The sequence below is a fragment of the Balaenoptera acutorostrata genome, chromosome 17 (assembly GCF_949987535.1).
Source record: "Balaenoptera acutorostrata chromosome 17, mBalAcu1.1, whole genome shotgun sequence".
Classification (NCBI taxonomy): domain Eukaryota; kingdom Metazoa; phylum Chordata; class Mammalia; order Artiodactyla; family Balaenopteridae; genus Balaenoptera; species Balaenoptera acutorostrata.
Window position 1 is genome coordinate 7,646,617 of NC_080080.1, and position 26,557 is coordinate 7,673,173.

At 40.0% G+C, this 26,557-nt stretch overlaps 1 protein-coding gene across 1 annotated transcript in view; it reads left to right on the forward strand.

The window, feature by feature from the left end:
- The window catches only part of ZFAT (zinc finger and AT-hook domain containing), a 414,334-nt gene that overhangs the window by 353,428 nt on the left and 34,349 nt on the right, over nucleotides 1-26,557 (forward strand). Inside the window, exon 16 of the mRNA XM_057531705.1 lies at nucleotides 24,014-24,108. Within this exon, the coding sequence (XP_057387688.1) occupies nucleotides 24,014-24,088 (75 nt within the window). The 3' untranslated portion in view covers nucleotides 24,089-24,108. The remainder of the gene's footprint in view (nucleotides 1-24,013; nucleotides 24,109-26,557) is intronic.

Below are 26,557 nucleotides of genomic sequence, written 5' to 3' on the forward strand. Positions count from 1 at the left end.
CTGCTCTGCATAGGAGTTGCATTCCAATCTGTGCCGTGTTTCTAAGCGGCCCTGCACTTCCGCGTTTCCACACCCTCACCAGGCTGCCTCCTTTCCTCCGTCTTCTCTAAGCTCTCATTGCATCTTTGACATCTCCCCTTGGACGTCTGATAGGCATCTCAAACCTAACGCGTTCATAACGGACCTACTGATTTTCCTCTCCAAATCTGCTCCCCACTCCCAGGCCTTCCTCACCTTAGTAAATGGCACTGCCATCCCCAGCGTAGTTCAGGCTACACACTTCAGAGTTAGGTTTGCTCCCTCTTTACATGCACAACCCGTTCTCCTCCATCAGGAAGTCCTGTCCATCTTACCGCAAAATACATCGTACCACGTTCAACGCAACAATCCCCATTCAGATCACCTCATTTCTCACCTTGACAAAAGCCAAGCGTTCTCACTGGTCTCCGTGCTTCCAGCCTAGTTCCTCTGCAGCCCATTCTCCACACAGGGGGTGAGCAAGTGATCTGTTTAAAGATAATGCAGATAATGTCAGCATTTCTCTAAAACCCTTCAGTGTCTTCCCATCCCACTTAGTATAAGATCCAGAGCCACGGATCTAAAGGCCGTGGCTGCTGCCTGCTCTGTGACCTCACCTCCCCACGCCCCACTGCTCGCTCTCACCACACCAGGTTCTCTCCATCCCTAGAACAGGTCAAGCTCATTTCTGTCTCAGAGCCTTTGCAAGAGCTATTCTTTTTTGCTTAGAAAGTTCTTTCTCCCATTCTAGTCACCATTCAGCCTTCAGCCCAAACATCTCCTCCGATTTGGAGGGTATGGCCTTGCTCTAAATCAATGCTTCATTCCCAGGACTGAGAATAGTGCTTGGTGTACAATAGGTACTCAAGAGATATTTGTTGACCTAATGGAAAAGAAGGGATGTGAATTCAGGGGCTATTTTTCATCCTTAGTGCTCAGTGTCCCATAGCAGGCCCATGGTAACTATTTTTTTTAGTGAATGAAAACATGTTTGTTAGATGTGGCTTGCAGACTGAACTTGGGTAAAGAAGGCTGTATGTCTTTTGTGTTCTCCACTTAGCTTTCATGTTGTAAGCTCTGGTTTAGAGGAGACAGATGCCCCTAATTTTCTAACATTCTCCTAAAGGATGATCTTTCTAATTCCCTGCTCTGTGTCAGTCAGGCTGCATTTCAGTGGTAAACAGGGCTGGGAAAGCTGGAAATGGGGCTGCCTTTCTCTCTGGGGAAAACTTAGTGTTCGGTCTGGCTACTGCTTCCACTCCTGGCCATAGCCTGGTAATTTCAGCCCTCAGCCAAACAGAGGGACAACGGTGCTGATGAAATGAAGATATTCACGGAAATATTACTGAGCAAATTGACGCTCAGCTGAATTAAAAGAAGGGAAACAAGACGGGAACATGATATTAACAGCTGGGAAGATAATTTACTGCATTAACGACTTTTCCTGGCAAGCTGTTCTTGGGAGGACAGAGATCCAGGATCGAGTTCATTTTCTTGATGAGTGAAGCTGAATGCAGAGGTGACACCTGGTACATGAAGCCTGATAAATCATATAACTCGTAAATCACCTAGCCCTGATGTGAAAATCCCCAGTGCTCACATCAGATGCTTTTCCCATGGAGGACCGGCTTTCAGTAGGATTTAAATAGTCTTATTGTTCTCATTCATCACTTTTTTTTGAAAGCCTAGTACGTGTCACTTTGCTGGGTGCTGAGACTAAAAAGATAAAAGGGATGCAGCCACTCTTCTGCAACTGTAGTCTGTCTAGAGAGACAGGGTTGTAACGCGGATGGCGCAGGAAACATTGCTAGAAATGCCCACAGTGGGAGTACAAAGGAGAAGGTGGCCGGTTCTTGCACTGGGCTGGGAATCATGTAGGCTTCATGAAGGAGGTGACACTTACGAACATGAATAAGAGCTCAACATAGATGAACAGGTCAATCTGGGCAGAGGGACCAGCAAGAACAGTAGGGCAGCTGTCCACCCTTGAACTGTCCATCACCACCCGGAACAGTCACCTTGACCTGACAAGAGGAAAGGATCAGGAACAAGAGGATGTGGTGTACCTTTGAGGAGTAGTAGCAATGAGAAGCAGCAGAATGAATGAAGTAGAATGAGGTTCGGACAGTTATGAGTAGTAGGATAATAATTGGACTTAGGGATGCAAGGGATGCACTCCGAGAGATGAGGCTGGAGAAGGAGCCAGAGTTGAGTGTGGAAGGGCATGTCAGGCAAAGCAGGTGAGACTCTCTCTGGCAGGTCTGTAGAGCCCCTACATGATCTGGTTTACATATAAGAAAAAATCTGCATGTGGAGTGTGGATTCAGTCTTTAAAAAAAAAACTCAAAACAAAACAAAAACTACAGATGAGAAGCAGACTAAGAGGCTAGAAATAAGGCAATAGCTATAGAACTAAAGTAGAAAAGCTGATGCAAGAAATGTAAAGGGGGAAAAAGGACGGAAACACGGCCACCAATGGTTGTTACAATAGCCAACAGAGTTGGGATGACAGTCATGCCACACAAGTGGACACAACACTCAATTGAATAAAATGGCATTTGTCAAACCTTAAGTAAAACAGTTTAACTCTCAGATGGAAGGGGAGGCAGGAGGAACGTCTGTTTCTCGAGTTACACGATGGACAACACTGAATGAATAGTGTACATTTCTCTCTCTCCAAAGTCACTCAGCAAGGGTATCAGGTTGTATGCTCTGCCTGCAATGCGCTCCGTCTCCTGGGGTGACACGGGGCTGTCCAGCCTACCCCTTCTTCCTGGTCTACACACCAGTGTGAACACCTTCCTGTCAGCTACCTTCAGCTGGAAGTGTCTTAGATACTCACGCTCACCGGTCCAATATTGAAGAAAGTACGAAGCTCTGGGTCCACCTCCACTGGCCATGTCTCCTAACCCTCATTTCCAATCTTCTCTGAGTCCTGAAGTTTCTATTTCCTAAATACGGCGTATCCTCCTCCATTCCATTCTTTTTTTTTTTTTAAATTAATTTATTTATTTTATTTTTGGCTGTGTTGGGTCTTCATTGACACGCGGGCTTTCGCGCGGGCTTTCTGTAGTTGCGGCGAGCGGGGGCTACTCTTTGCTGCGGTGCGCGGGCTTCTCATTGTGGTGGCTTCTCTTGTTGAGGAGCACGGGCTCTAGGAACGTGGGCTTCAGTAGTTGTGGCACGTGGGCTCAGTAGTTGTGGCGCCCGGGCTTAGTTGCTCCACGGCATGTGGGATCTTCCCTGACCAGGGCTCGAATCCATGTCCCCTGCATTGGCAGGCAGATTCTTAACCACTGAGCCACCAGGGAAGCCCCATCCCATTCTTGATTACTATTCCCTTTTGTATTAGTTTCCTTGGGCTGCCGTAAACAAAATACCATAAACTAGTGGCTTAAAGCAAATGAATATATGTATAACTGAATCACTTTGCTGTACCCCTGAAACTAACACAACATTGTAAATCAACTATACTCCAATAAAATCGAAAATAAACAACAACATAAATATATTCTCTTGCAGTTCTGGAGGCTAGAAGTCTGAAATCGAGATGTGGGTATGGTCATGCTCTCTCTGAAGGCTCTTCCTTGTCTATTCATAGCTTCTGGAGGTTGCCAGCAATCCTTGGCATTCTTTAGCTTGTAGGTGCATCAGTACAATCCCTGCCTTCATTGTCACATGGCCTTCTCCCTGGGTGTGTCTCTGTGTCCAAATTTCCCAGTTCTTCTAAGGATACAAGTTGTTGAATTAGAGCCCCTATCCAGTATGATTTTATCTTAACTTGATTACATCTGCAAAGACCTTCTCTTCAAATAAGGTCATGTTCACACACAGGGGATTTGGACTTGTACTTATCTTTTTGGAGGACATAATTTAACCTCAAACCCGTTGGTTCCAACCTTCCCTATCTCTTGAATGGGCAAATGGAATGGTTTGCCAACTACTGTTCTTGTCTCCAGTAACATTTTGCTTTCCACTTCACTTTGGAATTCATTCTGCTGCCAGAGGGAACTTTCTAAAATACGTATCTTGTTCTGTCATTATCTTGCTTAAAACCTTTCTGTGCTTTATCAAGTTCAAATGCCCTATCAAGATAAGGCATTTGGTTATCTGGTCCTTACCAGTCTTTCTAGATTTGTTTCTCAAGTCCTGTGCTCCAGAAAAGATAAAATACTTGCTACTCCATTGATACTATAGCCTCTTTATGTCTCTGGACCTTTCCTCCTCCTGATTTCTCTGCTGGAAATGTTTATCTTGCTTCATCTTCCTAGCAGTATCTAATTATCTTATACATCTTAGCTCAAGCATCAAATCCATTATGTGCAAGGTGATATTTCCTCACTCTACATGTAGAACAGACCGCTCTATTTTCTGTGTTCCCACTAATCCCAGTAGAAACTCATCAGAGCCCTTGTTACACATTATTGCACTCATTGGTTTACATATTCAACCCCTTTGCTAGATGGTGAAAGTTTTGTTTTGGTATCTCTAGTGCCTAGCCCATTATAGTTATCAGTAAATATTTTTCACATGAATGCATGGATAAATGTATGAATGAATGCAAGAGGTTCCATCCCTCCCTTTTCTTCAACCAAACATTGGGAAGAGGTTGGCTAAAAAATTATTCTGGGTAACCCCATAAAGTACACTTAACATATGTCAGGGCTCTTGGTCCAGACTAGAGCAATAATTGAAGGCTTATTGGGTGCTGGATTTTCTGTCGTTCTCTGCTGAGGCTTTGTGGTGTTGGCCTTTGGCTGCACAGAAAACTTGCTGATCAAGCAAGATTAAGCTTATTAAGCTTATTACAATAAAAGGACATCAAATAAGTCTCCGTAGTGCCTCCAAACTAAAAGGTAAAGAGTGATTACTAGTACTATTTTAGGGTAGGTGATCTTCACGGTAGGACTTACAAGATGCGGAACTGGTTGGGTTTGGGCAGAGTTTATGAAATACAGAAAGTCCCTGACTTATGATGGTTAAACTTACCGTTTTTCACTTTACGATGGTGGGAAAGCAAATCACATTCAGTAGAAGCTGTACTGTGAATTTTTAATTTTGATCTCTTTTCAGGCTAGTGTTATGAGATACCAGCTCCCAGGCAGCCATGTGATCATAAACAACTGATACACTTAAAACCATTCTGTACCCGTCCAGCCATTCTGTTTTTCACTTTCAGTACAGTATTCAATAAATTACATGAGATATCCAACACTTTATTATAGAATCGGCTTTGTGTCAGACAGTTTTGCCCAACTATAGGCTAATGTTAAGTGTTCTGAGCACGTTTAAGGTAGCAACTACCATTCTACTTTTTGATTTTATGAATCTGGCTATTTTAGATACCCCAGAACTGTAAGTGGAATAATACAATGTTTGCCTTTTGGTGACTGGTTTATTTCAGTTAGCATAATGTCCTTAAGGTTCATCCACGTCGTCATGTATTTCAGAATTTTCTTTTTTTCCCCCAAGTTTTGAACAGTATTTTACTGTGTGGAATACACTAGGCTGCTTTTTAAGCATTCAGATTCCTGATCACCAGTCCAGATGTACGGAGTCAAAATTTCTTGGGATGGGGCTCAGGAATCTACATTTATAGTCCTTCCCCAAATTCTCATGCTTATTTACTTTTGAGAACTACTAGTTAACACCATGAGAAATACTCTGCTTGTTGAGACCGTTATAAACTCCAACTTCAACCTAATAAGGTGCAAATAATTGCTGGAGGAATAAACAAATGTGATTAAATAGGGAGGAGCAAAGATGAAAGGGCATTTCAGAGCTCAAAATCTAGAGCAGTGGTGTCCTTAGGGAAGGAGTAGAGGCCAGTGTATCTGGCTCTGCCATGGCCTTGAAGTACCAGAATATCATTTCCTCTTCTTGTTCACATCGGGATGAGAATTAATTTTATAATTATCTCCACAAGCCATACAATTCTCATGGAATTCAGCCATGGGACAGGGTGTCCTGACTCTCCCGGGTGCTTAATCATATGCACATGAGAAATGTCAGATTTCTCACTGAGGTTAAAATGAACTGGAACAGCCTATAAGAGCTCTTTTTTTTCCTTTTTAATCTAATTTTAAGGAAATCTCTTTTTTCCCCCACTGAATAATTCAAAAATTTTCAACTTGCATGTTTTAAATTTCTATTGAGCATCCCATTTTCTTCTCCAAATCACATAATTCCAGAGCCCTTTCCAAGTTATTATCTACTGGGCCATTTTCCAAAGAACAGGTTTGAAATGTAGCCAAGCTACCACATGGCAGAGCATGAAAAGTACCAGACTGGAAGCCCTGGTTCTGGGTCCCAGTCTCACTGCCTCACTAACCAGCTGAGTGATCTTTAGTAAGTTTCTTTACCTGTCAAGTTTGTTTTTTCTCACTTTTCTTTAGCAGAGATCATAACCCCTCCCTCAGGATAAGGGTAACTCTTAAATGAGATAATGTGTGTGGTGTGTCTGGTTTTATCACTGACATGAAATAAGTGGCTAATAAATATCGATTCCATTGCACGATAGGTGCATTTCTTTATGTATTCAATCCACATCACTTTTGAGTTGGGAGATGATAGTTATAGAAAACCATTAGTGATTCAATTTTTTTTGCTGTTTTGATGGGTGCAACAGTTTTGATGGTGATCAGAGGTGTGGGTGGTCTGGGGCGACGTTTCTCGAAACAAGATCACCTGGGGACCTTATTAAAATGTAGAGTCTAAAGCTCAGTCCTGGGCTTCCATATTTCTAAAAAAGATCCAGGTGATGCCAGGGTTGCTAATCACAGATCAGTTTCCTCAAAGAGGAAAGGAGGAGCCTGGAGGAGTTCTACGTGTGGCAGAAATGGGCCAGATGCTCAACCACCCCATCTACTCCTCCTGGACAGTCCAGGGGTGCTAGAGTCCCTTGCCAGATGGACCATTTGGCTGGAATCTAGCAATGGACTAAAGGAGGAAGTAATGGACTCCTGATTATACACGGTCCCATGATATTCGTCCTTGTCTCTCTTTGCTTATCAGTGGGCTGTATGGAAAGAATCCAGTGGAGGGTTCCCAAGAGGGTCTAGAGGATGGTATCACCACAAGACAGAAGGAGCTGTGATCCCAAAACCAGTACTTAGAATGCTACTTACTGCTTGGAGTGCCTAGGTAGGCAGTGACCCAAGTAAGAAATAAACTTCAAATTAGAGTTTTCATCTTTTCTGGATATATGAAACTAACACAGTATTGTAAATCAACTATATTTCAATTAAAAAAAAAGAAATAAACTTTGGTTGTGTTAGCCCACTGAGGTTTTGGTTGTTTGTTACAACAGCTGGTATAAATTCCCTGACGGATACAACAGGGAACTAAGCTATGGATTCCCTTAGTCGTTGAGATGAGCTACATGGACGGCACTTCTGGGTCCATCTCCTCCAGCTTCGCACAGTCTCGTTTATCAACTCCACTGTGTCAAACGGCAATATTTTTCTGTGTGCCATAACCTGAAAAAGTTGAGAAACATTTTAAGTGAAAACAGTCTGAGCTCCAGCGTTAGGAAGCCCTGGCATTGCATTCTGAGCACTGTTGTGTTTCATTACATCACCTCCATTCGTTTTCATTACCTCCCTTTGCCGCTGTTTTCTCAAGTGTCCCGGTCTACTTAATGTGACCATTTTATAAGCCAAATGTTAGAAAACTCCAGTATGCTTGGTAGTTTCAAGGGAAAGTGGATGGAGGGTGATCGTTTGATGGGAGCAGAAGAAATTTAGCCATAGACACAGCATAGTGGATGGCGGAGGCGAAAGGGCAGCCAAAGACTCATGGGCTTGATTTACAAATGACGAATGGAACTCATTTTGAGAAATCAGTTGGGTGTCATGGAATATTTATGGGTCCCTGCTCCTGGCAAGCATTTCATTCAGCTAATGTGCTCTCATTTACAACCCAGCTCCCCGAGCCGGTGCGTGCTGTCCGTCTCCTTCTCCTTCTCACGATTACAAGCCACGTTGCTGTCTACTTTAACAGTGACCTCCAATGATGCGCTGACATTCAGTGGCTGCATATCTTATCATTACCACTGTGCATAACCAGAAAGGTGCTCCATAAATGCTGCTGAAATTAAAATCTCTGCCTTTATTTATTATAAAGCAGGTCCTCTCAAATAGATATCATGAAACATTTATGGGGATGTAAGAGAAAAAAATGTATGCTATATTATTTCGGGCCAAGGAAGGAGTGCATCTCTTCACTATTTGATTTTCACCAGATAACTTTTAGACATGTTCTCATTTAACTCTATATAGAAGTTATTATTTTAAAGATTATTCAAGTTATTTAAAGATTATTCAAAGTGGTATCATAAAGTGAAATAATAATGTAGGGATTGCAACCAAAAGTAAGATTGACTGTGAATTTTTTTTTGCAATTTGGGACTTTGGATTTGAATATTGGGACTTGGGGGACAGAGTTCTCTGTCTACCTATAAAAATACACTCAATTCAGTATTAGGGTTCTTTATTAGTATGCAAAAGCAGGGAGTTCTCCTTTCCTTTCTGGGAGAAAGCCAAGAATGCTTGCCTTTGATGAATAAGCAACATGTAATTCTTTTTGATAATTGAAAACAAATGATCTTTCCTTATAACTCTGTGAGAAAATAATACGCTTTGAAACACAGAGTCCAAACTAATATATATGACAAGGACAAAAGCATTAGATTCTTTAAATTTTAAAAGGTGAGTTGGCACGTGGAAAGAGCAATGGGCTCTTAATCCTAGGTTCTTCATCTCTTAAATAAGATAGTTATATCAGACAAGCTTTGCAGTTCCCTCCAACTGGAACATTCTATGATTGAAGGTCAGTGAGTCAGGTAAGCAGTAGCACAGTAAGATGGGTTTTCATTGTAGGCGTGGGAGTCACACAGACCTGGATTTGATTCCTGCTTCCATTTCTTGTTGAGAAAGCTTGGGTAAATTGCTCAACTTCCCTGAATCTTGAATCTCCCTCTTTTATTTTTCTTAAAATGTAGGGAGAGTATTAAAAATACCTATCTTGCAAGGTGACTGTAAAACTCAATAACAGAGGGTTACTTTCCTAAGTAGGTATTACGGGATACCTAATAAATGGTTTGTCCAAAGTCACAGAGTCTATTAGAAGCAGAGTAAGCACTTGAACCAGTCCATTGAGCTTTGCATTATACTTAATTGCCCTTAGGTGATATTAAGGATGTCAGAAGTGACACAAATTAAGAGTGTTAAGAACTTGCTGAGGAAGTCCTTGCTCATGTTCTCAGCTTAGCCTGCCATCTTATCTGCTCTGGTTCAAGCCCTAAGCATTGCTCACCCGTGCTCTTACATTATTCTCCTCGCTAGTCTCCCTTTCTCCAGTATCTTTCGTTGTAATCCACACTCCATCCTGTAGCCAGAGTCATCTTCCTAAAGTGATTCTCAAAGGTCACACCAATGTGTATGGCATGACCTTCTATGGCTTCCTTTCAACTAAGAATAAAGTCCAAGGTCTTTGTTGAGATGTCTTAGGCAGGGTCTAATTGGAAAACAGAGGCCACTTGAACATTTAATACAGACGGTTTTTAATGCAGGGAATTAGTTACAGAGGTGATTGCATTGCTGAGAAGGCAGACAAGGGACAGAGGCAACCCAAAGTTTAGTGACAGGGGGACACTAGCACCAGCCCAAGGCCAGAGGTACAAAGGGAGGAGGTGGCATTACTGGCACTCAGGGAGCAGGGTAACCTGAAAGCTGGAACCATCATGGGAAAGTCCGTCTGATGATGGAGAGACCCATGGAGAAGACACACCACATGAAGATACCACATGAAGCAGAGAGTAATGGGAAGAAATCCTGGTAGCTTTCCCCATCTCCTTACTGTTCCTACCCCTCCTCTCCCATTGTCTGAGGCCAGCTAGAAACCAGTTGATACAGGAGCCTGCAGGACCAGCCTCCCTGAGATTCAGAGCAGAGCAAGAAAGCTGAGGACTGGGTTTGCCTAGAACCCACACTATGGTTTACATCCACGTCTCTAGACCTGGCCTCCACAGCTGTTTGCTCTTTGATGCTCCACACCTTATAAAATCTCTTCCTGAAAGTTTCTCTTCCTTAACACTAAGATGCTTAGCAAGCACCCACTCAATATTCATGACCTGTTTTGTTTTTGTTTTTTTAACTACATCGGCTCCGCTGCAAAGACTTTCTTGAACATTGAAGAAGCAGCCAATCAACCTCACTGAATGAACCTGTCATAGTGCACTGTAATCATTTTTCATTCACATCTGCATCTCATATTTGAAGTCAAGGACTACATCTAATGTCTCTTGCATTCTCAGCATTGAGCACAGGAACTGGTACATAGTAGGTCCTCAACAAGTGTTTATAGAGTGGACAAATGAAAGACCACTCTGACTTCTGTGATCCAGAGTCAAGATAATTGGGCCCATATAAGATTAGTTATTTGTCTAAATCCAATAACCACCTGTACTGGTCAGCTAGGGCTGCCATAATAAAATACCACAGACTGGGTGGCTTAGAAGGTAGAAATTAATTTCTTGCAATTCTGGAAGTTAGAAGTCTAAGATCAAGGTGCCTGCAGGTTTGGTTTCTCCTGAGGCCTCCCTCTGTCCTTGGCTTGTGGATGGCTGCCCTCTTCCTGTGTCCTCACATAGCTTTTTCTCTGAGTGTGCCTCCTTGGTATCCCTTTCTTCTTCTTACAAGGACATCGGTCATATTGGATGAGGGGTCCACCCTTATGACCTCATTTAACTTTAATTACCTCTTTAAAGACCCTATCTCCAAATACAGTCCCTTTGGAGTTGGGACTTCAACATATGAGTTTGGGGGGGGCATAATTCAGTCCACAAACACCACTTCTCTAGGAAACCTTTTTTAAAGGAGACCCAGATGAGTCTTGGCTTTCCACTGTCCACTGGCTGCTTGCTCAGAAGACCAACCCTCCCAGGTCACTCCTGTGCTCTGGGATCCAAGAAAAAAAGGAACCTTCTCCATGACGTTCTAAATTTCCCTGTCTGTCTATTCATTATTTCTCCAGACTTTAATAATGATCTCAGCTAGAGATGGGAAAGAATAATGAACCATTCATTCATGTTCAAGACACTAATTAAAAAGGCACAGTTTTGTTTTTATGAGTTGTGCTGATGACTTAATTATAGCAAGACTGAAAAAACAACATCTCATTTTGAGGCTGAAAAGTGACTGTAACGTAAAAGCCCATAGGGGCTGCCGTGAGCCTGTGGGAGGAGAGGGAAGGAGTGGATAGAGAGAAGAAGGGTAGCGGGTGAGGTCTGGCTTCTAACTCCAGTTCTCCTTGACTTGGCTGAGTGACCTCAGGCAAACCACTTCACCTCTCTGGTCCTGTTTCTTCCTAACGAAATATAGGTGAAGTTGTCAGAACCACTTCACTTATTCGCTGTGGGCATCGTAAGGAGCCTCCACAGTGTCGTCACTGAAGGAGCATAAACTATGCCAAATTACTGACTGTTGAAGGACCCTGGCCCATTTGTTTGCAGTAGACCATAGATGATGACACTGTGGTTGTGTCAAATAATCTGAATTGCCATCATTTGGAAGAGAAGAAGGATAGTGTTGGATGCTGAGCCTGAACAAAGTAAATGGTACAAATTAAAGAAGGGATTGGCATGTATTGAAGACCTTCCTTAAACCAAGAACTTCCTCATTATTTAATCTTTTCATTGAGGCAAGCATTATTTCCCCCATTTTATAGATGAAGACTCGCAGGCTCTGGGAGTCCTACACTTACCTAAACACACCTACAGGCAAGGCACACACCTGGTGAATGAAAAGTTGAGGTGAGAACCCAAGACAGAGGGACTCTACGTAAGGGTTCTTTCCATCACAGCATATTGTTTAGTGTTACTCAGATGAATACTTGATAAAAATAATTTTCTAATAATTCCAAGTATTCATGAATAAAACGGAATATCTCACATAATAGCAAATCAATGCCCTTAGATGCATTTGATGAGATGTCTGGTCTCCCATGGTCAAGTGTATTGGAAGGACTCATGCCTCAGCGTGTGATGTGACAGATATTGTCAAGATGTTCAAGCACGTTTCATTGTCTTACTAGTCACTGAGCTAGACCACATTCTAGGTTAGGTAAAGCGTACCACTGGATTCTGGCCAGTGAATTTTGCTGGGACTCCAGCTTCAGGCCTGGACCGTAAGACCTGCATAAACTCCTCACCCTTCCTTTTTCCTGCATGGTTTATTAGGTGACTATAGGGGTATGAGGTATAGTACAGTCTTAGATGAAAAGAGCCTAGATTATCTCCACTCCCTTGAACTTGCACGAATGTGCTATGGGCAAGAATTGAAACTTTATCATGGTAAATAATTATCACTTGGAGTTGTTGATAATGGATGTTAGCCTACCTTGCCTAATACAGATAACCTCTAGTATCCCTTTACCCTGGAATATTTTAGGATTCAACGAAATTAATTATAACACAGGGAAGCCCTTAAGCAATGTAAATAAATGGAAGGTTTCATTGTCATATAACTGATTGTGTGTTTTCAGATGTTTTTATAGCTTTGGAGAAACACTGAAGTGTTTTACATGACATATATAAATACCTACCAGTAAGACTTCCTTTACTTTTTCTATGCCTGAAGCAGACTCTTTGTACTTCAATGAGTAATTTTTTTGTAAACGTCCCTTCATTTATTAGTTCACTAATTTATTTAACAAACATTTGTCGTGTGAAAGGTTCAGAAACTCTGTGCTCTACAGACTTGAAATACAAAGATGAATTATATAATCATTACTCTCCAGGAGCTGGCAAGACCTTAGGCTTTGAAGAGATCCCAGGCGATATTCTGTTTAACTACTTTCCTCTCTTAAGATGTTTTCCCTGAGCAATCTTATCAGCACCAGGACTTCATTTACAAATTGCATCCCGTTTCTACTTTTGTCCTTGAACTCTGTGCATGTACAAAGGCAAAAAGATACAGGGATAGGATAGAACGTATCAACATCCAAATTATAGAAATAACAAATGTTTGTTCTTATACTGGAAACCCTTACATTTCAAACTAAAACTGGGAAAAAGAAGAGAGTACAAAAATTGTTATAATCAGCATGGGATCCAGAAAAAGGATGCGGTGAATCAGGAGAAGATGATGCTCAAGAAAAAGATGAAGACAGCATCATACATATACATACGTGTATATGTCATATATACATATTAATAATAATATTAATTATAGTAATAATAGTAATAAACATGTATTAAATGCACTCATTATTCCAGGTACTGTTTCAAGCACTTTCGTCTTAGGATCTGCCATATTAGGGCTCACACTTCTCTCTAGCTCAGGCCATATTCTGATTCAATTTTAAAAAATGACAGTGCAACAGAAATTTCATTATGTCAAAGGGATTGAGAACAATAGGACTCTGAATACCCTTTACTTGCTAATAAACACAGTGTGAAGCAATATTGAGATATTACTTGCACTGCTTCCAGCCTTCATTCTAAAGGTAAGATTCTTCAAAGACCCAAACTTCAATGTTACAGATTCTTCCATCCCTTTTTGGTGACTGGAGGTAGATAACAGAAGGATCTCCTACAGTCAAATATCTGCAGAGTTAACAAGTCTTCCATCCAAAGGGAGTGGGGTCCAGGGAAGAAATAAGGGACTTTGAGTAACATATCATCCTATCTTTATTGCCTCCCTCCTCATGTTTTTCCTTATTCTTATATAGCAACATAAAGAGTTAGCAAATAAGCATGACTTTTAACAAATATAGACTTTCCTCTTGTGTTTAGAGTATATATGAGTTAATACGTATGGTAATAAAATGAACACCCATAAACCCACCTAACAACTTATCAGCTAGAATATTCCTGGTACCATTGAAATTATCTGTACATTCCTTTCTTTATGTGTCTATCATTGTCTTACCTATTTTAAAATAATTTTATAAACTACAAATGCATCCCTTCAACAATGTGCTTATTTAGCATTGTTTAGTTTTTAATTTTTATGAAAAATAATATACTTAAACGTGTTATTTGGTGATTTGCTTTTTTCCCCCCATTCAACAACTCTTCATAAGATTTACCTTTCTCTAAATGGACTAAAGACTTAAATGCAAGACTCGAAATTGTAAAACTCCTAGAAGAAAACATAGGGGAAAATCTTCTTGAAACTGGTCTTGGCAATGATTTCCTGAATTCGACATCAAAAGCACAGGGAACAAAACAAAAATAGGCAAGTTAGGATTACATCAAACTAAAAAGCTTCTGCACAGCACAGGAAATAAAACAGTGAAAAAGTAACCTAAGGAATAGAAGAAAATATTTACAAACCATTTATCTGATGAGGTAAATACCCAGAATATACAAGAAACTCCTACAGCTCAGTAACAACTACAACAACAAAATAACCTGTTTTTAAACATGGGCAAAAGACTTGGATAGACACTTCTCCAAAGAAGACAAAAAATGGCCACCAGGTGCATGAAAAGTACCCAATATCACTAATCATCAGGGAAATGCAAATCACAACCACAATGATATACCATTTCATACCAGTTAGGATGGCTATTACTAAAAACAAAACAAGAGATAACAAGAGATATCCTTAGCAAGGATATGGAGAACAAAGAATCCTTGTGATACTGTTGGTGGAAATCTACATTGGTACAACCCTTATGGAAAACAGTATGGAGTTTCCCCAAAAAATTTAAAATAGAACTATCATGTGATTCAGCAGTCCCACTTCTGGGTGTATATCCAGAATACTTGAAATCAGTATCTCCAAGAGATATCTGCAATCCCCTGTTCATTGCAGCATTATTCATAATAACCAAGATATGGAAACAACCTAAATGTCCATCAACAAACAAATGGATAAAGACAATGTATTACATACATTCAATGAAATATTATTCTGCCTTAAAAAAGAAGAAAATCCTACCATTTGTGACAACATGGATGAACCCGGATGATGTTATGTTAAGTGAAATAAGCCAGTCTCAGAAGGACAAATATTGCATGATTCCAGTTATATGAGGTATCTAAAATAGTCAAATTTGTAGAAGCAGAGAATAGAATGGCGGTTGCTAGGGGCTGGAGAGAGGGGGAAATGGGAAGTTTTTGTTCAGGAGGTACAAAGTTTCAGTTATGCAAGACGCATAGGTTGTAGAGATCTGCTCTACGATGTGCACCTATAGTTAGCAACATGGTATTGTGCACTTAACTTTTTGTTAAGAAGGTAGATTTCATAATAAGCGCTCTTACCATACACACAAAAATCAAGACACAAGGAAACTTTTGGAGGTAATGGATGTGTCTATATGTTTATTACGTTGACTGTGGTGGTACTGTCATGGGTGTGTGCATATGTCCAAACTCATCAGATTGTATTCACTAAACATGTGCAGGGTTTTGTGGGGTTTTTTTGCTATAGAAGTTATACATCAATAAAACTGTTTTTTAAAAGATTCACCTTTCTTATTGTCTATGATTGCAGTTCATTCATTTCACTGCTAAAAGTATTCCATTTAGTGAAAAAAATTATTTATTCCTATACCTGTTGTTTGGTATTTGGATTGTTTCCAGCTTTTAATTGGTGGGTATTTGGAATGTTTCCAAATTTTTGCTATTATGAGCAATGCTTCCATGAGCATAATTGTGCATGTCTTCTGGTGTATATATGCAAGAATTCCTCTGGGGTCCCTGAGTGATTCCTCTGATGTCACTCCAGGATATTTCTGGTCTCTATAGTGTGTTTATGCTCGAATTTATAAGATATGCCAGAGACCTTCTAGCTGCTCATCCATCTCATTTCCTTTGGTTACACAAGAAGACTATAACTCCCAGCCTCATCTGCAGATAGGATGAGATTATATGACTGTGATTTGGCTAGTGTAATGTGAGTAGAAGTACTTTAACCCATTGCATGCTTGGGTATGAAGCATCTCATACAATCTTTTTTTTTTTTTTAATTTGTATTAGGGTATAGTTGATTTACAATGTTGTGTTAGTTTCAGGTGTACAGCAAAGTGAATCTGTTATACATATACATATATCCACTCTTTTTTTGCTTCTTTTCCCATATAGGCCATTACTGTGTATTGAGTAGAGTTCCCTGTGCTATACAGTAGGTCCTCACCTCACACCGGTCAGAATGGCCATCATCAAAAAAAAATCTACAAACAATAAATGCTGGAGAGGGTGTGGAGAAAAGGGACCCCTCCTACACTGTTGGTGGGAATGTAAACTGGTACAGCCACTATGGAGAACAGTATGGAGGTTCCTTAAAAAACTAAAAATAGAGCTACCATATGATCCAGCAATCCCACTCCTGGGCATATATCCAGAGAAAACCATAATTCAAAAAGATACATGCACACCAGTGTTCATACAATCTTTGAAACTGGAAGCACAATTCTCTGATATGGACAGAGCTTGGGTCTCTGGGTCACCACTTGGAGGAGAGCCATTCACACAGAAATTTTAGAGACTTTTCATAATATTATACCTGTACTGTGTTAAGCCACTGAGATTTAAGGTCTGTTTGTTATAATCACCAGCCCAGCCTAATACACATGATGATGGCAAATTGTTTTCTAAATTATGATCTTGCCTGATGTTTATAAGAACTTTGCTGAATTATATCCTCAACAACACTGAAATTACAATTCAAGGCTTCTTAATTTTTGCCCATCTAATGGGTATAAAATGTTATCTCATTCCAGTATTGATTTTCACTTTCTTAAGCATTAATGAAATATGTTCGTTGCTCATATATGTTTCCTCTTGTCGCTTGACTTTTTTTTTTCTCTTGAGTTTCTTATTGATTTGTAGGGATTCTTTCTAAATTATGGATAGGAATTCTTTGTTGATGAAATATATGGTAAAGAGTCAGGGAGAGAGGTGCTGTTTGAAGAGTAGAATCACAGGTATGCATGATTGATTGTTCCTTATTTGACTTTCAATCTTCCTGCTTTCAGCTCACCCCTTATACCCTGCCTTCAGAGCTATTTCATGTTTCTAATTTCTGAGCCTCTCCAAAGTTCTGTTGCTCAAAACTGCTTGTTACTGTTGGTGTTCCAAACTGTCCTCTTTCTGTAGTCTGCTAGTTTAGTTGTAACCCACGGATTTGATTTACACCTTAAAAATTAAAATTGTGATCATTTAAAAAATATGTCCTATTTCCTTTCCCATTCTCTTTGGGTGGACTTATATATTTACATCTCTTCATTGATAATTAGGAATTTAGTAGGGGCTTTATGAGGAAGTAAAAAAATGCATTTCACTCTGTGTCGTTTTACCAGACGTTCCCTATACCTTACCTACTTTATTTATTTAAGACTTTATGTTTTAGAACAGCTTTATGCTTACAGCAAAGTTGAGAGGAATGAACAGAGATTTCCCATATATCCTCTGCCTCAGTTTCTGAGCCTCAGGTATTGGACAAGCTAAGTCCACATCTGTCTGCCTTCTGAATCTATGCTCATTCTCTTACATCATGGTACTGGAGAAATTCAGAGCAGTCTCCCCAAGTAATCAAGAGGTTCTTAGGAATGTGGGGAGTTCGTCTTAGAGATGGAAGGTCAAAAAGTTGAGACTAATTCTGGAAAAACCAAAGTTTAAGGTTGGTAGGTCTGTGTCTGTAAAAGTATAAAGGAGTGGCGAAGATTGATAAAGAGAGTGAAAAACATAACTTGGACTTGGAATCATACCAAGATTCAAGGGGGTTCATCTATTTATTCATAAAGTATCTACTATGGGCCAGGATCTTTTAGGTACTGGAGGCAAACCAAAAAGCAAAGCAAACAAATTTCTTGCTATTGGAGGGCTTTCTAAGATAGAAGGTGAGGGGCAGGTGCAGCTAATTAACAAGGCAATGACTAAATAAGGTAATTTCTGGGAACAAAAAGTTTTATGATATAATTAAAACAAGGTGTTATGTTAGAGAATAAATGGGGAGCTGGCTGCTTTAGTTTGGATTGTCAGGAAAGGCTTCTCTGGGCCTTTGAATCTGAAAGGTGAGATTGGAATAAAAAGAAGAGACAAGCCATGTAAAGATCTCAAGGCAAAATATTCCATGAAATGGTTCTCAGTCGAAGTGTCTGTCCCATCTCTCTCTCAGGAAGCTGTCTCTCCTCTCCACGTGGTGTCCAGGCCGAGTCCTGCAGTGAATTAGTTTTGGCTTTAGGGAAACTGGGTCACATAATGCAGCCTGTCTTATTAGGGTTTTGCGTTGGGGCCTGGGAACAACCTAGTTAAGGAAAATGTGCTTTGCTTTGCCAAGTGTGTTTGGTGCATTTATCTTCCTTGGGAGCCTTGCAGGGTAGAGCAAAATGTCCTGGCAGGACTGGCAAATTCCTGGCCACTCTGAACAAAATATCACTTAGCAGCACCCCTATTTGCCTCAGCTTGTAACAACAGTCTAAAGTCAGATGCTCAAAGGTCCAACTCCAGGTTCTGGCCCTTGCTAAGCATGGCTTTCCATTCTAGCTCTGCTTTTTCTAGTTCTGTGATTTTAGGTAAGTTGCTGTGCTGCTCAGTTTCCTTATCTGTAAAATAGGCATCAAAATGCCCAATCAGTTGATGTCATTATTGTTGTTAATATTCTACAACTGAGATAATGTATAAGAAAATGCTCTATAAACCCCAAAGTACTATACTCAAATGTAGAAGAATAGTATTTCATATTGTGTTTTAGATTTAGAAATGATTAGAGGTATTATTATTTAAATCAAGCCTTTTTTGCGAACTGCTAAGAAAAGAATACAGAAAATTATAACAGTCAGTTTGAAAGTCTACATTTGTACTGAGTTGATATTTTTTTTTAACAGTGTCTGTTAACCCCCAGTGTTAGTATTAGGTGGGGAAGCAGAACAAAATAAGTTTAATGTCAGTTGTATCTGAAGTAATTAACAAAGAGTAATTTATAAAAATTATATCTTCTTTGAGAGTTATGTTTTGTCACTTTATATAATTATCTAAAACTTTTCACAAACTTTAACATCTGTACAAACGTAGAAGTTTACATTTCAGATGGATAAAGACAGCGCTGTAATAAAACAACTTAACAGTGAGGGGGACCTTATCTCTTTTTACACTGAATAGTAGGAAATACACCACAGAAAATCTATATGAGTGATACAAGGTCTTTGTCATAGTTCTTCTTTCCAGGAACTTTGCTTTCCTCTCCTTAGTTAGAAAAGAAGTTACCTCTTTAGATCTTGGGGTCAAAGAATCTGGGTATTTACTCCATCTTTGTCACTAAGAATGCAACTACAAATCAGCATCTAAATAAGCAATGTAATTTATCTCCAAGTCACAATCCTTGTGATTTATCTGTAATTAAACTTGTCATGTTCTTAAGGGGAGAATCCTATGCCTGATATTGTATTTTCTCTTCCAGGGAATAAGAGTTAGTATCACCATCATAGCCATCAATAATAATAATCACCATCTGTATCAATTATCTACTATTACATAACAAATCCCCTCAAAATTTAGTGACTTCGACAATAACAAATATTAATTAATATCTTGTAATTTCTGTGAGTCAGTGATCTGGAAGCAACTTAGCTGGATAGTGCTGGATTTAGGGGCTCTCATGAGGTTGCAGTTAAGATGGGTTGGGGACACAGTTCTTTAAAGACTTGACTGGGACTGGCCTGGAAGACCCATTTCTACCGTGGGTCACTCACGTGGCTGGCACATTGGCTGTTGGTAGGAGGTCTCATTTCCTCACGATGTTGATCTCTTCATAGAGTTGCTTGAGGGTCCTCATGACAGGGGGCTGCTTTCTCATAGAGTGGGCAATCCAAGAGAGCAAGGTGGAAACTGCAATGTCCTTCCTGTCCTAACCTTGGAAGTCACACTGGTTCATTCCAACAATATCCTTATGGTTATACAGGTCAGCCCTGTTTAATGAGGGAGAAGTCCAGGAAACATGAGTTTTTGGGGACCATTTTGGAGGCTGTCAAGCACATCATCATCATATATTTTTGAATGAAGAAATGACTTAAGAAATGAGAAATACACAAACATTTAAGAAAAGTGCTCTCTAGATAGATTTTCTTAGAGGGGAAGATTATATTTGTAGATGGGCTTTCTTCCCTCCTGACATGCCATTCTTTAGTATTTAGTTGGAAGGAGGCAACAATAATTTCTATATAAACTTAATGTCACGGTAATTACAAGACAGTAGCTAGTGTCACATGATAATTGATGGTAATTGCTTCCTGCTTTAACTGGTATATAAACAAGGCTCTGCAATAGGAATCCAAACATTCCCTCAAAAGGAAAAAGAAAATCAAAGAAGAAAATTTGTCAGAGTCATTTGGAAGCTGATAAGGAGCTAACAAATCCAGCCTACACGTCTGCAAGTCATCAAAGCCACGGCTGGCGATGCTTGGCACTTCCTTGGAGCTGGCAAGGATTACAGTACAAGTGAGAGCACCAGGCTGGCTGGCGTGAGCTCCAGGCTGCTGCTGAGATGTGTGCTGATGCTCAGCTGTCCAAGGCTGTCCTGCCAACGTGCTGAAGTGCATGAAGGTTGCCAGTGCGAGAGACCAAAGCAGGTTCATCAGTGAAAGATGGGACGATGTCTCTCCTCCCTCGCCATCTGTGCATTCTGGAAAGTTGGGTGCAAAGCAAAATGAGGAGGGGATGAAGGCTAGTGTTGTTTTTGAGATGAAACACTCTGGAAATCTCTATTATAGTCTCTGAAAGCAAGGGGAAGCGCAGGTAGGAAGGTACTGAATTCAGGTAAAACAGGTTAGCCTACATTTGTTAGAGAAGGAAAAGGGCCAACGTATGAGGTAGTGAAACTCCCAGAAGCTCAGCTGCATCCCCATAGAACAGTAGGCGAATGACAGATGGGAATTAATATCTGTGCATCCAAATACAGAGGAAATATAAAAGAAGATATAGAGGAAAGAAATGTTATCCAAGACTAAGAACTTTGAAAAGCTGAGGAGGGACAACATCTTGAGGGCACGTGTCAGAGGTATTTGTCCTCCCTCTGCCCTTGGGGGCATGGAGCTTAGTGACATCCATAGCAGTTTCTGTTCAGAGATCCATTGAAGATGATTCCTCACAGGGAACAAACATGGGAACTAGAGGGGGGAAAAAAATACCCTAAAAGTTGGTATCTCATATCTAGGTAATTCCAATAAAAAAGCAGAGTCAACAACGACCAGGACACAGGAGGAAAGAGCTGCCCACAAGAGATTTTGGATGTGATTTCACAATGATTAGTTGGAGTGCTTATTTGACTCTAAACTAGGGGCGCCAGACACTTAGGGCTCAGAGGGGAAACAGAAATTGAGATTTTTGAAGGTGCAGGAAGGGAAGGGAAGGGACCTGAAGTAGGATCTGATGACCAGGGATGCCACCATTGTGAAACTTGAACCTTTGCTAAATAAGCAGTAGTCTCTCAAATGCTCCTCTCCGGGAGGTGAGAAAGTGAGCATAGGTGGGTCCCTCCCCAGCATGGCAAATGGCGGCATAACCTGATTCTATAATCACCCTTGCTGGGAGATCACTCCAATTGTGTTTAGTTTTACCGACCATGATTCCCCTAGACAACCATCATGAGACGGAGCTGTAACTTGGCCAGGATGAATTAAAAAAAGATCCCCTTTGCTCTCCACTTTCCTTCTCTCAGTTTCGTCTTTGGTGGCTATGTCTCTCAGGTTCTGGGAACATCATCTTCCTAGGTAAAGCTATCCTAGAACTGAGGATTTACTTGTTTTCTAAATGTCATGGCTGCGGGGCAAGGACGGTGATAATCTTATGCATCCTTTTAACAGTTTGAACTTGACTAATGAAGCCCAAAAGAGATTTGTTTGGTGTGGTCCCGAATCAGCAGATGTATGAATGAACAGCCCACACTGAAATCCTGAAGGATCCTCAACCCTACCTATACCTCTGAATGGACATATGGGCTGAGATTGAGCATAATAAAGCAGGAATGAGGGGTGCTGAATTTTAGACTTTAATTTCTTTTTTAACTTGCTCTTAATTAAGTTAATTTTAGCTGCTGTAACAAGCAAACCCTAGACTTTTCACATGAAGTACCATTTGTGGTGGTGATGGAGAAGGTCTGCTCCGTGCAGTCATGTGGGAGCCCAGGTTGATGGAGACGTTGGTAAAGTCAGTGGATGGTCTTTAGGGTCACCTTTGGTGTCGACATCTAGCAAGCAGAGGGGAGAAGTGAGACAGACAATGGAAGATCATATCCAGGCTTTCATGGGCATGGCCTGGAAGTGGGGCGGGGTGGGGAGGGGGAGGGAGGGTGTCACGTATCACTTCTGTTCTTATTTTATTGGCCAGACTCAATCATTTGGCCACACTTAGATGAAAGGGAGCCTGAGCGATGTAGCTGGCAGCCATTTACAAAGAACAACTATACATTATAAAAGGAGAGTTTGAATCTCTAATGGAGAGTTTTGTCATGATCTATAGACTTTTAGCTAACCATGGCAAGACAATTTGATTTTGGTCTTTAATTCTTTTAGATTTATATTGCAAAAGGATTTTATCTTGGGAGCTTAATTTTTTTTTCTGCTAAAATGATATTGGGGGTGGTTTTTATCAACTTCAGGACATTTCTATGTGATTGGTTTTAAGTTATCAGAGTGTCTCCCTGAAAATCTTAAAACTTATCACAGAACCTCCAACGAGCTACATTAGACAATTTGCTGGGACATAATTGGAGGTGGGAAAAAGAATTAGGAGTATATTTTCAGATTACATATGAAGAAGTTTTTAGAGTTCATATAATGAATTGATTATTCAAACTATTTTTGGGGGCAACATCCAAGCTACCCATCTGTAGTTCCAGAGTGACTCTCAATGGAACAGTGTCTGGTATTAGAGCTGAGGTCTTTTCCTGAAGACAGAGCTTCCCTCCTGCAGATGATAGGATAAAAAAAATCAAACCCAGTGGATTAAGAGAGCCCAGCCCCAGGGCATGCTAGGGTGGATCATTTGTTTCTCTCTCCTTCCTTTTGCTTTTAGAAGACTTCCCTAACCCAATACTATTGGTCCCACTGGTTCCTTACTCACTGAACCCTGAGCTTGAAGGGCATTTTCTCTCCTCTCTTTGGGGTACATCTGCAAAGAGAAAGCATTCCAATGTGGGTCCTTGGGTAAAGTGCATTGGGCAGTAAGGGCCTGCATTTTGGAGGGAGGGCAGCTTCAGTTCAGAGGAGTACCATTAAACTTGTTTCTTCGCACAGTTTAGCCATGTCCTCCTTCCAAATTTTACTGGTAATAAAGCTGACATTGTGATTTCCATCTGTCTGACTCCATATGCCCATATGTCAGTTGATTTGAACTTGAGGGGTATTATTTTTTGATCCCATCAAACAGCAACTCTAGACTGGGTTGGAATCCTGGTTCTCCTGTTGATGATCTGTGTAGTGCTCTGAGCTTTAGTTTCCTGCCCATTAAGTAGGGGTAATAATTACCTCTTTACAATTGTGTTGTGAAAATTAGGTATGATAATGGCTGTAAAATGCTTTGTACAATACCTGACACACAGTAAGGATGCAATAAATTATATGTTTTATTATTATGACACTTCTTTTCAGGGTGATCTTATGTGTGTATTACGTATATACGTGCTGGGAAATAGTTAGCTTTTACCTTTTCTTTTGGTTATTCATGGTGACATCTAATGATCAGTACCTTTGTTATCTGCAAGTACCAGACATTAAAAAATCAGTGGAGGCAGTGACAACAGACTCAGAAAGATGGGAGGGCTGGGAAAGGGTTTCTAATATTTTAAGAAGCATTTAAGCTAGGCAGTTTTCCAACTAAACCCCACCCAGCCCAATAAAAACAAGTACACTCATATAAATGGTCCCTACGAGCCTACTTTTAAAAAAAATTTGTATTGAAGTATAGTTGATTTTCAATCTTGTGTTTAATTTCTGTTGTACAGCAAAGTGACTTAATGTTTTGCTTTGTCATTGTTCTTTTCATTTACAGGTTTGCCTGCCTTATTCAACTCTAATCTCAATGAGGACCGAATCTCTCTTGAAATCTTTGAACCCTGGTTACTAGCCTACAGCACTTGCGACCTGGTAGGTTCTCAGCGTGTCAGTTAAATTGAGACATCCTTCATCCTCTCGTGACACTTATGTAAATCAGCAGTCCTCAGACTTTGCTTCTCTGCTGAAACACACCTGAGGAATAGGATAAACTCTGATCTGTACCTGCTGATTGTTCTGGGAATGGACACTTTCCTGATGGAAGGGATGTAAAAATATGTGGCTGGGTTCTGTAGGAGGAAGAGGGGGGAAGTATTATAGTTTGAATCAAAGCTTCCTGCACGATTTCAATTTTGCTCTTATGTGCCCAGCTGAGAATTGCAGTGTCTAATATGTTCAACTCTGGGTCCTTAGAGCCTAGCATAGGTCTACAATATATATTTATTAAATGAATAAGTGGTTTTCAAATGCTGAAGAAAAATGAAGACATGGATGGGGTCCAGGTGGTGGAGATAAGACAAATGAAAGTCATGTATTGATCCTTGACACAGGAAGGCTATTACGTAAGCCATTTTCATGCTCTTCCTTGACGTTCCCAACCATTTTCTATAATTCCCTGACTTTGGGCATTTCCTATTTTTCTTATTCATCTTCTTTCCATTCCATGCTTCTTCAAAATTTTCACTGCTTTATGCAGCATCTATGTCACAAGAACTAATCTTAGGAATTAAGTTAAACTTAATTCATGACTGTTGTCCACTTTCTAATTAAATTGTTTATTTTTTTAGTGTTGAGTTTTGAGAGTTTTAAAAAATATATCCTAGATACTAGTCACTTGTCAGATGTGTGGTTTACAAATTTTCTCAGTCTGCAGGTTGTCTTTTTATCTTCTTAATGGTAACTTTCAAAGAGGAAATGTTTTTAATTTTAATGAAGTCCAATTTATCAATTTTTCATTTTATTATCATTTTTTTTGGTGCTGTATCTAAAGAACACTTCAACAAGTCCTGGATCATAAAGGTTTGCTCCGATATTATCTTCCAAAACTTTTTTTAGTTTTATGTTTTATATTTAAATCTATGATATATTTGAGTTACCATTTGTACAAGATGTGAGGTTTGGGTGGAGGTTTATCTATCTATCATCTGTGTATCTCTCTATCTATGACTGTGAATGTCCAGTTGCTCCTGTACAATTTCTTGAAAAGACTATCCTCCCTCCACTGAATTGCCTCTACACCTTTGTCAAAATCAGTTGGCCATACTTGTGTGAGGCTATATCTGGGTTTTCTATTCTGTTCCATTGATCTGTGTGTCTGTCTCTTGCCAATTCCATAACAGTCTTGATATCAGATAGAGTGATTCCTTCCATTTTCTTTTTTTAAAAAAATTCTAGCTATTTGTATTAGTTTTCCATGGCTGCTATAAAAATTGCTATAAATATAGTAGCTTAAACAATACAAATTTATTATCAAAGTTCTGGCAGTTAGAAATTAAAAATAGATCTCTCTGGGCTAAAATTTAGGTGTCAACAGGGCTGTGTCTCTAATGGAAGGAGCTCTAAGGAAGAATCCACTTTCATGCCTTTTCCAGCTTTTTGAGGTTACCCATATTCCTCAGCTCATGACATCCTTCTCCATCTTCACAGCCAGAAACATCAGTCTGAATCCCTCTCAAACTTCCATCTCTCTGCCTTCCTATTCCATTTATAAGGATCTTGTGATTACTGTGGACCCGCCTGGATAATATGGGTTAATTTCCTTGCTTTAAGACAATGGTTAGCAATCTTAATTTCATCTGCCTTAATTCCCCTTGCCACGTGAACTAACGTATTTGCAATTCTTAGGATGAGGACATGGACATTTTAGGAGCAGGCATTGTTCTACCTACCACACCATTCTAATTATTTTGCCTTTCCAAATAAATATTAAAATAATCTTATATATCTACAAAAATAATTTGCTGGGATTTTATAGGAATTGCATTAAACATGTTTATCAATTTGGAGGGAACTGATGACATTTACTATGTTGAGTCTTCCAATCCACGAACATGGTATGTCTCTCCATTCATTTTGGACTTTCTTTGATTTCTTTCATCAGTTTTCAGCATATATCCTGTACATGGTTTGTCAGATTGGCACTAAAGTGTTTAATATTTATTTTTTAGCAATAGTAAATGGTATTTAAAAAAAAAATTCTGGTGTCTATGTGTTTATTGCTAGTATGTAGAAATACAGTTGACCTTTGTATGTTGATCTTACATTCTGCAACCTTGCTGAACTCACTTAATTCATTCTAGGAGATTGTATGTAGATTCCTTGGGATGATCATATTATAAAGGCAATTACGCCATCAGCAAATAGAGACAATTCTTTAATGATCTGTATGCCTTTCATCTCCTTTTATTACCTTATTGCGTCAGCTAAAAATTTCAGCCCTACATTGAAGAGTGTGGTGAGAGATGTCTTTACCTTGTTCCCAGTCTCAGGGAGAAAGCATTCAGTCTTTCATTGTTGTAGACATTCTTTCTCAAGTTGAAGA